Source organism: Sylvia atricapilla, chromosome 3 (genome assembly GCF_009819655.1).
Source record: "Sylvia atricapilla isolate bSylAtr1 chromosome 3, bSylAtr1.pri, whole genome shotgun sequence".
NCBI classification, from domain to species: domain Eukaryota; kingdom Metazoa; phylum Chordata; class Aves; order Passeriformes; family Sylviidae; genus Sylvia; species Sylvia atricapilla.
Window position 1 is genome coordinate 109060881 of NC_089142.1, and position 12626 is coordinate 109073506.

General features: G+C 41.6%; 1 protein-coding gene across 1 annotated transcript in view; it reads left to right on the forward strand.

Moving 5' to 3' along the window:
* LOC136359695 (ubiquitin carboxyl-terminal hydrolase 34-like) overlaps positions 1–12626 on the forward strand; it is a 36137-nt gene that overhangs the window by 14542 nt on the left and 8969 nt on the right. Inside the window, 12 exon segments of the mRNA XM_066316563.1 lie at positions 502–587; positions 1676–1844; positions 1929–2003; positions 2544–2695; positions 3095–3143; positions 3235–3339; positions 3460–3504; positions 4518–4622; positions 6569–6716; positions 7742–8376; positions 9355–9512; positions 10326–10404. Coding sequence (XP_066172660.1) covers positions 502–587; positions 1676–1844; positions 1929–2003; positions 2544–2695; positions 3095–3143; positions 3235–3339; positions 3460–3504; positions 4518–4622; positions 6569–6716; positions 7742–8376; positions 9355–9512; positions 10326–10404 — 1806 coding nt within the window.

A 12626-nucleotide genomic window follows, 5' to 3' on the forward strand; every position in this document is an offset into this window, starting at 1 on the left:
AAGGGAGTGAGAGCAAAGGGCAGGGGGAGAGAGCAGGAGAGAGCAGGAGCAGGGGGAAGAGGAAGGGGAAGAGAGTGAGCTCCTTGTTACAATACATTATATCTCCTTTTGTGATGAATATTCTAATTTACAGTGACCAACCAACACAAGTCATAAAATCCTATAGAATCTACATACAGCCTATAAGAACTACTATATTAACATACTGTGTTATAGTTTAAACTCTAAAAACTATTTTTAAACTGCTGTTTTGCTGCATTGACCTTTGGCTCCCTTAGCCAGCAGAAAAGGATTGTTCAATCCAAAGGGATTCTCCTTCAGCTCCCTAGACCATTGTTTTCAGGTTCTATAGTAACTAAGACTCAGTATCCTACAACTCAAAGTCAGCTTTCATTTCTATCCCCATTATAGGTTTCATATTTTCAGAATCTTTGCTAAGCAATCATATTTATAAGGTTTCCCTGATTCATCTTCCCCAACAATTCCCTTCTCCCTTTTCAGATGTTCCAGCGCTTGTGTATCCACGTGATCCAGAGGCTGAGGCCAGTCCATGCACACCTTTACCTGCAGCCAGGAATGGAAGACTGGTAAAATAAACCCCCTGCAAACTTCTCTTCATTCCATGCCTTGCTGCAGCTGCTTTTATTAATGAATCACTGAAAACAGTCATGTAAAGCTGAAATAGTGCTAAGTGTTTTTCATTATTCTGCCCAAACTGCTCTGATTCATTTAAAAATACCAGTAGGGTTGTAAAGGGCAGTGTCAAATAGTTTGAAACATTTGCTCCCTTAGAGTAGGTTTATAGCATGGTCTTTATTTTCCCTGTCCCTTAGACACTGAATGTAAACCTCACTCCTTAGATTTGCAAATCCTACTGTGAATTGGATCTGGAGGCACAAAGGTGGAAGTTTTTATCTGTACATCCAAGAAAAGAGTTTGGAGATCAGCGGTTAATCTTATAACTAAATCACAGGTTTTGTCAAAAATGAGGAAGAACCCTCTTGGATTCCCCTTTGCTCTGCTTTTTATCAAGAAAATTGTCACTTTATCTCCAGTTATGAAATACTTAAACTCTTTGATGTATGATGAGAAGAAAAAAGTGGGTTTTCTTCCACCTCTTGTGTTAAAAGTTGTGCTTGTGATAATAGATGTTCCCCAGAGTGAAAATGGTAGAGTTAGTAATAATAACTCTGCTGCCACATCAAAATTCAGACCATGAAGATACAATTTTCATGGCAGAAAGTAGAATTTAATTTGCTTTGGAAGCCTTGCTTGAGTCTGTGGCTTGTGACCCAAGCCTTGAGCAGATGCTCTCTGCCTTGAACGGGTGTGTTCAGGAGGGTGCCTTGGGTCCATAGCTATAATTGCATTCTCAGTAAATGCGACAAGCAAATCAAGAGGATGATTTTAAGTAGGAGATCCCCAATACTGTTGTTCTAAGACTTCCTGAGCAGCATCTTGGCTCAGATCACTTAATTTGACAAACCTTTCAGCATTTCGAGTGCCTGGTGCTCCCTTAGAGGGAGCTCCCTTAGCTGGGGCCGTGTTCTCTGGGCTGTGGACAGGGGTGAGAGCAGGACAGAGCAGGGATTTTGGTGACTTGCTTTGTGTGGGCTGGCCGAGGAGGACTCTGTGCTGTGTGAAATCCCCACCGTGGCTGCTGTTGTTGCTGCAGCTCGGATGACATGGACGGGCCCGTGGAGGACATCGGGAGCCGCTCGTGCGTCACGCGCTTTGTGAAGACCCTGCTGTCCATCATGGAGCACGGCGTCAAGCCCCACAGCAAGCACCTCACCGAGTACTTTGCCTTCCTCTATGAGTTTGCCAAAATGGGAGAAGAGGAGGTGAGTAACAGCCCTGGGCTTGGGGAGCTGATAGTGTCCGTGCGCAAGTGTATTTTGGAGTAATTCCATCCGTGTATTTTTCAGAGCCAGTTCTTGCTCTCTCTGCAAGCCATATCCACCATGGTCCATTTCTACATGGGAACCAAAGGGCCTGAGAATGTAAGTCTGAGTGTTTTATGTAACAAGGGCTAATCTTTCCTGTTTTACATCTGTGATCATTACTGCTGTGTGTCTTGAATCATCGTCCGGCTTTTTTATTAAAATTGCTTCACTTCCACAATTTTTTTCAGTGTTCCAGTGAATATAATATTTTAAAAAATATGTTGAATTGACTATCATTGTTTAGTATAGAAATAGGCAGTGAGTAAAAGCAATTAAAGCTAATTGCTCTTGATACTACTGGTGACACTATTAGCAGTTGATTACTTACTCCTATTGTACAACTTAGGTTCTTAAATTTACCTGGTTTTTTTGCTAAATAGACTGTATCTTCAGCCAGCCTACCTCTTGCATTTGTAAATACAGTTTAGCTTATGCAAAGGGAACGTTTCAATGTGAAAATCAATTGATTAGATACTTACCTGTTGTGATTCATGCAAGTTGATGAAGTTGTTTGGGATAAAGGACAGAAGATATGCAAAGGCCCTTTGAAATGAGGGCTCAGAATGTCGACACTGAAGTTCTCTGTTTTCTCCTTAGCCCCAGGTTGAAGTGCTTTCTGAGGAAGAAGGGGAGGAAGAGGAGGAAGAGGAAGATATCCTTTCTTTAGCAGAAGAGAAATACAGGCCTGCTGCACTTGAAAAGATGATTGCCCTGATTGCTCTTCTGGTGGAACAGTCTCGCTCAGAAAGGCAAGAGCTTCTGATAAAATCAGTCTAGAACTCATGGTTCAGAAAGGACTCAGAGATTTTATGGGTTTGTCTGAGGGTTTTATTGTGGGGTTTTTTAACAGCATAAAGAAGCTTGTATATGAGCCTGTTATATATTTAATAACTTAAAATGGGGTTGTCATTGTTGGCCAAATGAAAGACTTGGGTTAAATACTTGAACACATTCAATTGCCCACATTTAGGGTTTTTTTTTTATCTCATTCAAATGAAGCTTTTTTTTTTTGTTCAGTTTTACATCAACACCTTTATTGTCTCTTGTATATTGTGATACTGAAGAATATGAACTAACACTTAGTCCTGAGTGTGTCCTTATCCATAATCGTGGTTGAAGTAAAATGATCATTTTCTTTTGTATTTTAGGCATTTGACCTTGTCACAAAACGACATGGCAGCACTGACCGGAGGAAAGGTAATTCAGTTCAAAGTGACTGTTTCAGCCTCCCAAACCCTCTCTGCTGGCTGGCTGTTGGCAGTGTACTGCATCTGCTTATTTGTTGCAGGGCTTCCCTTTTTTATTCCAACATATCCGTGATGGGATCAACATCAGGCAAACCTGTAACCTCATTTTCAGTTTGTGCCGCTACAACAATCGCCTGGCGGAGCACGTGAGTGCAGGGACCTGTGGTTACTGAACTCTCCTCCAGGAACTGTCAGGGGGGAATTGGTACTTTGTAAACTGAATAAACACACAGGTCTAAGTGAGTTTTGTCTGTTTTCTCTTCCAGATTGTGTCCATGCTGTTCACATCTATAGCAAAGCTGACTCCTGAGGTATGTAAACACACCACCTGTGCAGGAAATAATCTGGTTTTATATTTCCCTGGTTTAAATCACAGAAAGAATCCTTTGCTCAGCGAAACATTTGCATGGAAGATGATCTGGGGGAATTTTTGTGCCATTAAATGAAGTCTAACTGCACTGTTTGTGGAGTTTTGTAAAACAGGAATTTGCTGTGCCACTTAGGATGAAAGTTTTATTTAAATCAAGTAACATTTCTAGATCCTCCACCAGTATGAATTTCTTTTAAAAAGTTGATAACATTAAAATACTGTGTTGAAGAATAAGTGGAGATAATTACTTATTATCTGGCTGTTCAAGATTTGTGGCACTGTGCAGTTCTGTGCTGGCAAGCACATTTCTCATTCAGAGTAAATTCCTGCCCTGGTAATAACAGAAATACTGAGAGTTCCAAATGGATTCCAGATGCAAAATATGTAATTATAGTTGTAACCACTTTGTTGAAATGTTGTTAAAAGCTGGGTGAGTCTTGGCAGTGTAAAACCTCAAAATGGGATGCTTTTGGGTAAACTTCTCCAGATCTGTATTCCATGTTATGTAAATACTTAAAACAATAATTTATCTGAGCCAGTGAAGTCTTCTGTAAATATAAACCAGGATAAATTGGTGAGTTCTTCAACAGTGGATAGCTTGATTCTTTCCTTTTCCCAGAATAATGTCTGTATTTCCTCTAATACATACATACATACATACATACATACATATATATAAATAAAAAATATATATAATTTCCTATAACTTTTCCTTAGACTGATCCTGCCTCATATGATCTTCTTGCTTTCCACTGACTGCAACCAGTGGCTTAATTTATAGATATATATGGATTATGTACAGATCGAATAGTAAGGAATTAAAGTATTATAAATGCTCATGTCTGAAGTTCATAGGAATCTTACAGACATTGGGGTTTTTAAAAAATACTCTTAAAAATGTGGATGAAATGAAATAGATAAAAATTGGATACTTTTCCCTTTTCTACATTACAGGCAGCCAATCCTTTTTTCAAATTGCTCACCATGCTCATGGAATTTGCTGGTGGACCTCCAGGAATGCCACCCTTTGCTTCTTACATTCTGCAGAGGATATGGGAGGTACAATATGTAAAATAAAACAGAAGCTAAATTGTCTTTCTCTTGTTGGTCCTTTTATGTCTCTTTTGCATTTTGTTGTCATCCTTCCTGCATCAGTCCATGATTTTTTTATTACCATTCCTCAATAGATATTAAAAAGTTGTGTTGTAATTTAATGTAGGGTTAATGACTCTTTCAGTTTAACTTCAAATTTTAGTTTAATGAGAAATTAATTGATTCATAAGAAGTGCCTAGAATGCTTTTTCTAGACAAATTCCACATCGTTTTCAAACTTATCCTTTTGCAAGGCCTGTAAAATGTTTCAACACCCATCATTTGGTTGTGGGTTTTTTTGGCCTTTATTTTCAGATTCCTTGGCCATTGGTTTGACATTTTGGTTCTCTGTAAAATGTGCATTACCATTTTTAAGGCATAAAGCAGTGCTAAACTGAATCTGCTGGATAACTGCTGTGTGCAGCACCAGCCTTGGCTGTGTTTCTAAAATGAGAGAGAGACCTTTTAACCAAGTTGGCAGCAGGATGAATTCCTTGATCTGAGCCATAGATGAGCAATTAAAGCTTTCTCTTCACCTACCTACTCTCCAAGTTCCCAGTACAATTTCCTGTCTTCATTCCTGGCTGAGGACAGCAAGTCCAGTCTGGAGTCTGCTGAGGACCAGCTCATTCCCTTTAATTCCCTTTAATAAACGGGGCTGCAGCACTGTGGGCTAGGACAGGGATTGCTGTTCCAGAGGTTTCCTCCTGGTCAGGAGCAGCTGTAGCATCACAAGTATTGCCAGTGATGTGATGGATGAGCTGTAACTGCTGCATCTCAGGTAAAGGGAGTTCAAACAGCATATCTCAAGGGGCACAGTGACACCCAGCTGGTGACACAGGTCCAGGGATGCCAATTGTGCAGGCCAGGGTGTGAGACCCAGCAGTGAATGCATGGACTTGGGGTATAGAATCTACTTTTACAGCCTCTGCAGCTTCTAGAAGTCATTAAAAACTGATTGAGCTCTGCAGACACTGAGAAATGATTGTCTCTCTTAGACATTCCCTCCAGCCATTCCCCAGGAAACCTGACAGAGCAATTTGTCATTTCTGAATAAAGGGAAGAGATTGTTCCTAAGGTGTATATTTTTAAAATGAGATTAAAATTTTATAAGCAGAGTTATGGTCGTGTCAGCTGCTCGTACTCTTCAGGTGGAGTAGAGGAACTGAGAACAGCTTCAGCAACCCAGTTACTACTCTGATTCCTTGGGGTAAAACTTTTTCTTGTTTGGACACCTGAGGCCTTGAGGTAAAAAAGAAAGTAGTTTTTAAAAACTGACGAAAGAACAACCTGCATTTATTGACCTCATGTCAACAGATTTCCAGCTACACAGAGGCAGAAAAGCACAGGAAGTCTCGCTTTCTGCTTATTCTCTGAAGGTTTGCTGACTGCACAACAGCACTCATTGCCTTTGGAAAGTCCTGGATGAATTTATTCCTTGAAATAGTACATTCAATAAAAAATGTAATAGTTACCCTCAGCATGAAGCTGTATGAACATCTTTGCATACCATTTATGGTCTTCTGATGTAACTTACAAAATAACGATTCAGTGTTAAGGTTTTGTGTTAGATATTTTTTAAGAATACTTGTTTATAAAGACAAGGTTGTTCCATCTTAGTGCTTAATATTTCAACTCCTCAATATCTCTTAATATGCAGATAGAATGGGCAGAGTAATTTCCTGGGCTTAGACTGAACTTTCAGAACTGTGAGCAAGATTCAGAAGCACAAACCAGTGAAATTGAATAAGCTTTTCTTTGTGTGCAGAGCAGCTCAGTCTTGTGGGTGCTTTGATAGTCCTAAGTGATTTTAGAAAGAAATGTTGAAAGTCATTTTAGGGGGTTTTTAATACAATCAGTGCATAGTAGGAAGATTAATGTATTCCTTTTGATTTTTTCCCCCTCTCCTTTAGGTCATTGAGTACAATCCCTCTCAGTGCCTGGATTGGCTGGCTGTGCAAACACCTCGGAACAAACTTGCTCACAGCTGGGTCCTGCAGAACATGGAAAACTGGGTTGAACGTTTCCTCCTGGCACACAACTACCCTCGAGTGAGAACTTGTAAGTGAATTTTAATTGGAGGAAATTTGTCAGCTGTTGCATTGAGTTGCATGCTCCTGCGTTTGTCTTTTCTTCCTCTTCCAGTTGGCTTAGAATTTCTGGGGTTTAAAATCTTAGTGTAGCTGTGGTGCCTCATCCAGAGGTGCCACCAGTCTTGATGAAAACTGTGTTTTCATTTGGTAACTTGAATGATACAATGGTAGGTTCTTTATTTTAAGTAGTCAATCTGCAAGGTCCAGGAAAACCTAAAGGAGAAGAGGTAATTCCAGAGGTTTTCCATTGTGTCCATTGCATGGCTGTACAGTAGGTGGGAATAGTACATGTGGTTCTTCCACAGTAATCTTCAGCTGAGTCCTTTGAGCTTGTGGATCAAGGAGGAGCCACCTGTGCTTTCTCCCAGATTCCAGGGTGTCCTGGCTCTCTGGTTTGTTCTGCCAGGCATCACAGTCACATTGCCAGAGAACATTTTCAGCCTTCCCTGTGTCAGTGAGTTTTTACAAAAGAGACTGCACAGTACAGGCCACTGACCTCTAACACATTTCTGTGGCTGAGGGAGATGTGAAAACTGGAGGTACAGCTTTGCAACAGGCTCCAGTTGTAAACATCTGTGAGGAGGTAATGACCTCTTGATTGAGCAATGGACAACTTCCCTCATGGAAAACCTCTGGGATGCATTGTGTAATGGGATCTGGGATCACATTCTGTGGTGGGGTGCATTGTGTTAGAACAGGGAGAACCAGGCAGCAGACAGGGATGGAGGTAGCACATCCCAGCACCGCTTCTAACGTGCTTTGTACTATTCTTATCCACTTGGGGTTTTTTTCTATAGTAACACTATAGAAAAAAGTGTTACTAAGAAATTTTCTATAGTTTTTTTTCTATAGTATGAATATAGTAACACCAGATTCTGTAGCATGCTTTGAAATCTGTAAATGGAACATGCAGTGCAGTTTAATTGCTGTTTACATGGCTGTTGAGCAGGTATGTCACTGTCAAAGGTGTAACAAATCTGTTTTTATTTGAAGCCGCAGCCTATCTCTTGGTGTCGCTTATTCCGAGCAATTCCTTCCGTCAGATGTTCCGATCGACCCGCTCCCTGCACATCCCCACGCGGGACCTGCCCCTCAGCCCCGACACCACAGTAGTTCTGCACCAGGTCTACAACGTGCTCCTTGGCCTGCTCTCTCGAGCCAAGCTCTACGTCGATGCCGCCGTCCACGGCACCACCAAACTGGTGCCCTATTTCAGTTTCATGACGTACTGTTTGATCTCCAAAACCGAGAAGCTCATGTTCTCCACTTACTTCATGGACTTGTGGAACCTCTTCCAGCCCAAGCTCTCGGAGCCGGCCATCGCCACCAACCACAACAAGCAGGCCCTGCTGTCCTTCTGGTACAACGTGTGCGTGGAGTGTCCCGAGAACGTGCGCCTTATCGTGCAGAACCCCGTGGTGACCAAGAACATCGCCTTCAACTACATCCTCGCCGACCACGACGACCAGGACGTGGTGCTCTTCAACCGCGGCATGCTGCCCGCCTACTACGGCATCCTGCGCCTGTGCTGCGAGCAGTCCCCTGCCTTCACCAGGCAGCTGGCTTCTCACCAGAACATCCAGTGGGCCTTCAAGAACCTCACCCCTCATGCCAGTCAGTACCCGGGGGTAAGTCGCCGACGCCACGGTGCGCCAGTTCCTGTGTCCCCTCTCGCCCAGGGCCCCTTGTAACTTAAGTATTACGTGGAGGTTTCCTGGTGGAAGTAGTTTGTGTCTTTAGATCCATTTGCTAGACCTTAGTGGGGATTGGGTTGAGTTTTCCTTGCTGTGTACAGCTGGAGAGCTGTTGTTCTCTGGGAGCAGGCACTGGTGTTTCCACAGTGCAGTATTCCAGCACAGTCATAAGAAACAAGGATTAAGCTTTGATGGTGGTCTCTGGAAAGGAGGCTGCATTATAACAGAGGTGGAGGAATTCCCAGTTTCTTCTTTGCTTTCATTTTCTGGAATAGGGCCAAGATTTAGCCTGTTGCTAAAGGGGAGGACAGCCTGGTGTTCCCCCAGAGAACGAACACCCACATGCCTTTGGCAGGCCTGGGAGCTGTGTGTCAGTACAACACAGTGACACCTGCAGCAGAGAGCAGGTGCTGGTTAAAATAGGCTGTGTGTGATGTTCAAACAACAGGCTGGAAGAGACCATGGGCCTGGGTTTGAATGATTACGCAGTGAATATTGCATTGGGATCCTTTGGGCTGTGCAGGGACACTCAGAATACAAAGCTTCATGTCACTATGGACAGGAGGATGCAGGGAATCTTCCACATTGGAATTTCTGCCTAGATCAGCTCATTGGCATCTCCCCTGAGAAGTCTGTTTGTCTTGCAAGGGGCCTGAGTTACTCCACTGTGCTGGGTGTTGGCCAGCCGTATGGGGCTGCAGCAGGTTTTGGCACAAGCAGCTTTCTGAATGTTTGGTCGTGGGGATGGGCATTTCAGATTGCTTTGTACATCTATAGATGGACACATAAATGTGACAGTGAGCTGTGTTCTTAGGAAGCATCAAAGCATCTGATTTTGTAACTTTGAAATAAAGTCTGAACCATGCCGTAGTGAGAGAGCTGACTCTAACCAAGTATTTCTGTGTCTTTTAGGCAGTAGAAGAGCTGTTTAACCTCATGCAGCTGTTTGTAGCTCAGAGGCCAGATATGAGAGAGGAAGAGATAGAGGACATAAAGCAATTTAAGAAAACCACCATAAGCTGTTACCTGCGCTGCTTGGACGGACGCTCTTGTTGGACAACTCTCATAAGGTACAGCCCTGTGCTCATCCAGCATCAGCTGGAATTCCCTCCTCAGCCTCCCCCACCAGCAGAGCTGTACCTGCAGCTGCTCTTGTTGGCAGTTGTTACTTTGGAGCAGAAACCTGATGTAGAAATTGTGCCTGTGGGACAGTTTTATTGTATCGTGTCTTCAAAGAGCGTTTCATTTCTGGTCTTAAGAAGTACAGCTGAAAAGTGCTGCTTGGGCATTGTCAGCAGAGCTATAAATTGCCTGTGCATGTAGGTCAGGGCTGGGGTTTTAAATGGGACTGCTGGTGCCCTGAAACCCTTGTGGAAAGGACAGGCTGTGTTACCAGGAGGGGCCACATGCACTCACTGGCACTTAGCTGTCACAGAGCACAGCTACCTTGTCTTAAATAACTTCATGAGCATAATCCTTTCCTTTCTGCTCTGCTCTAAGCATAAAGTACCCCGATAAAAATGTTTTCAGACATTTAAAAGGCCAAATAAATGCCTGACTGAATCTATTTAAATGTAGCATTTAAGAAGCGTAAACTTCTGTCTTTCAAAGTACATAATTTTCCACATTTTTAAAGGGTTATAGGGGAAATATTTCTGTTAAGGTTATTTATAAATTATTTTCCATAACATAAAGGAGGTCGATGGCAGAGGCATTTTTGAATTAAAAAGTGTGTGGAGGGGTGGGTAATCATGGGAAGAATTATGTTCTTTTGAGGTTTCTTTGTTCTTTCATGATTATTTTTCAAAATAACAGCATGAGTATAACAATTTTAAGCTTGGGATGCGATTTTCAGTGTGTGCAATGTTTGGATTTTTTCCTAGTGCCTTCAGAATATTATTAGAATCTGATGAAGACAGACTTCTTGTTGTGTTCAATAGAGGATTGATTCTGATGACTGAGGTAATTACTTTGTTATTTAATTAGAGTAAACCTCTCACCCTACTTCCCCTGTCAGCTTTAATAAGATTTCTTTTTAGTGCTAAAAAGATCAGGAAATTGTTTGTCTGCTTCTCAGGACAGAGGGAAAACCACCAACAGATTATGCAGAGAGGAATAAATTTATGCTTTTTTGTTGTAATTTCTTTTATTACAGGTCATTGGGAATGAATGACTGAGTGCAGTCACACAGTTGTTAGTAGTTAAAAAGTGCTAAGGCAACAGGTTAAAAACCAAGGGTGCTCAGCTGCAGTTGTGGTTAATATTTCTAACCCTCCTGAGGCAGTTCTTTTCTTTCCTACCTATTTGTGCCTTGGTTTGCAAGGAGTGGTCTGAAACATGGAAACTCGATTTCTTTCTGATGGAACTAGACCTAAAATGCATTTCTGGAGCACATCTAATTGTTGGGAAAGGGGATTTGGTCCATGAGACCAGACCAGAATTAATTCAAAACTGAATGGAAGAAAATTAAATCATGTACCTCTTAAATGGATACAGTTGGAATGTCAAGCCCCTGCTCCCAGCAGTTTCACTCTCCAGATCCACATGTCCTGATGAGGGGAATACTCTGGATTCCATTCAGCACTTCCATTTACTGAGGTGATGGATGAGACTCTGTGTGTATTAAAAGCACTGGCAATGCTTCATGGGGCAGGATCCCTTTGAGAACAAGAATAAAAATCTGGATGTGTTGGAGAAAGCATAAAACCAAGATCCAGTTTATTCTTGGCACCCGTGGAACAGTGCATTCATGAGAGATATTAAACTGGGAAAATCCGTGGTGCAAGACAAGTGGCTCAGAGGTAATTGTGGCTGTGCAGAAAATGGGATTTTGGAATAGGTTGCTGCAGGAGGGGGCAGGCAGCACAACTGGAAGTCATCAAGACTTGGAGCAAACATCTGCCAAGGATATTTAGTTGGCCTTTAGGCACGTGGCTGGACTAGATGATGCTTTCAGGTTGATTCCTGTCCCATTTTTATATGGTTTGTGTAGAAAAATTCTCCTGACTCATTTTATGTCACTGGTTTGCATTTTCTGGGGAAAAGTGTGGTAGAAAGAGCTGGAGTCACAGAAACAGTGAAAATTGAGTTTTCAGGAGCTTGTTATAAATATAAGCCTATAAATTAATTAATTGTTGTTAATTACTCCAGAATATCTGTTCCTTTTTGTTATGAAAATACTCCATCCAGTAAACTGCTTGTAAAAAGTCAAGAACTGGGCTATAAGATTATCCACATGTGAAATGTAAGTAGGTTAAGGTACATACACAGAATTTGGTATAAAAAGAATTTGGTTTAGCTTAGTTAGCCCTCATCCATACCAACAATGGAAAATTAAGTTTATGAGAAGTGTGTAAGAGGAAATTAATTTATCCTGTGTAAAACATTGCTAGGAATTAGATTAAATCAGTGCTGCTTTACAGCTTGAGGTTAGCTGGCCTTATATTGTCACTTGTTGGCTGGATTTTGCCTGGTGAAAAAAACCTGCATTAAGGAGTTGTCACATGGAGGAAAGTTCTCCACTTAGGGGTGGCTGTGTGTCTTTTGTCTTCACTGTGATATAAAAAGGGCCTGGCAAGGGTTTGTGTTCTAGGGACTGAGGCTGCTGTTTCTTTATCTTTCTAATACCCCAGCAGATTAAATATCTTCTCTTACATCCTGTGCTAGGATTTTTGCAGCTCGGAAATGAGTTGCTTTTCCTTCCCAGTATTTCTATAAATCACAGATGCCCACAGGGTATAAAAGGAGAAGTAAGTCATCTGATGTACAACCATATATCCTTCAGCAGCGTTTTGAAAAATGACTGGCATCCATCTTAATCCTACCTTTTTTTCCCCAAATTCATATATCTGTCTTTGTGCACCTCTTGTATCACTTTGTCTGCTGGCAAAGAAAGTTTGGGATTACAGGGATATAAAAATACTGTGTCTCAAAGGACACTTTGTTCATTGGGTTGTAGCTAAAGGTGTGAAAACTTCGTAATTATTTTGAGCTGGTAACACAAACCTTTTACCTTGAAAACAAATGAAGAACTTTGTGATTATATCCAACACCTCACATTTTTTGAGCATAAAATACCTAGTTTGAGCATAAAATAAATGTAAATGTATCTGCAGGATAAAAAGAGGAATACTAGCAAGTACTTTAGTTTGGCAACATAAAGTTTTGGCATTTTTTTCCTTCCT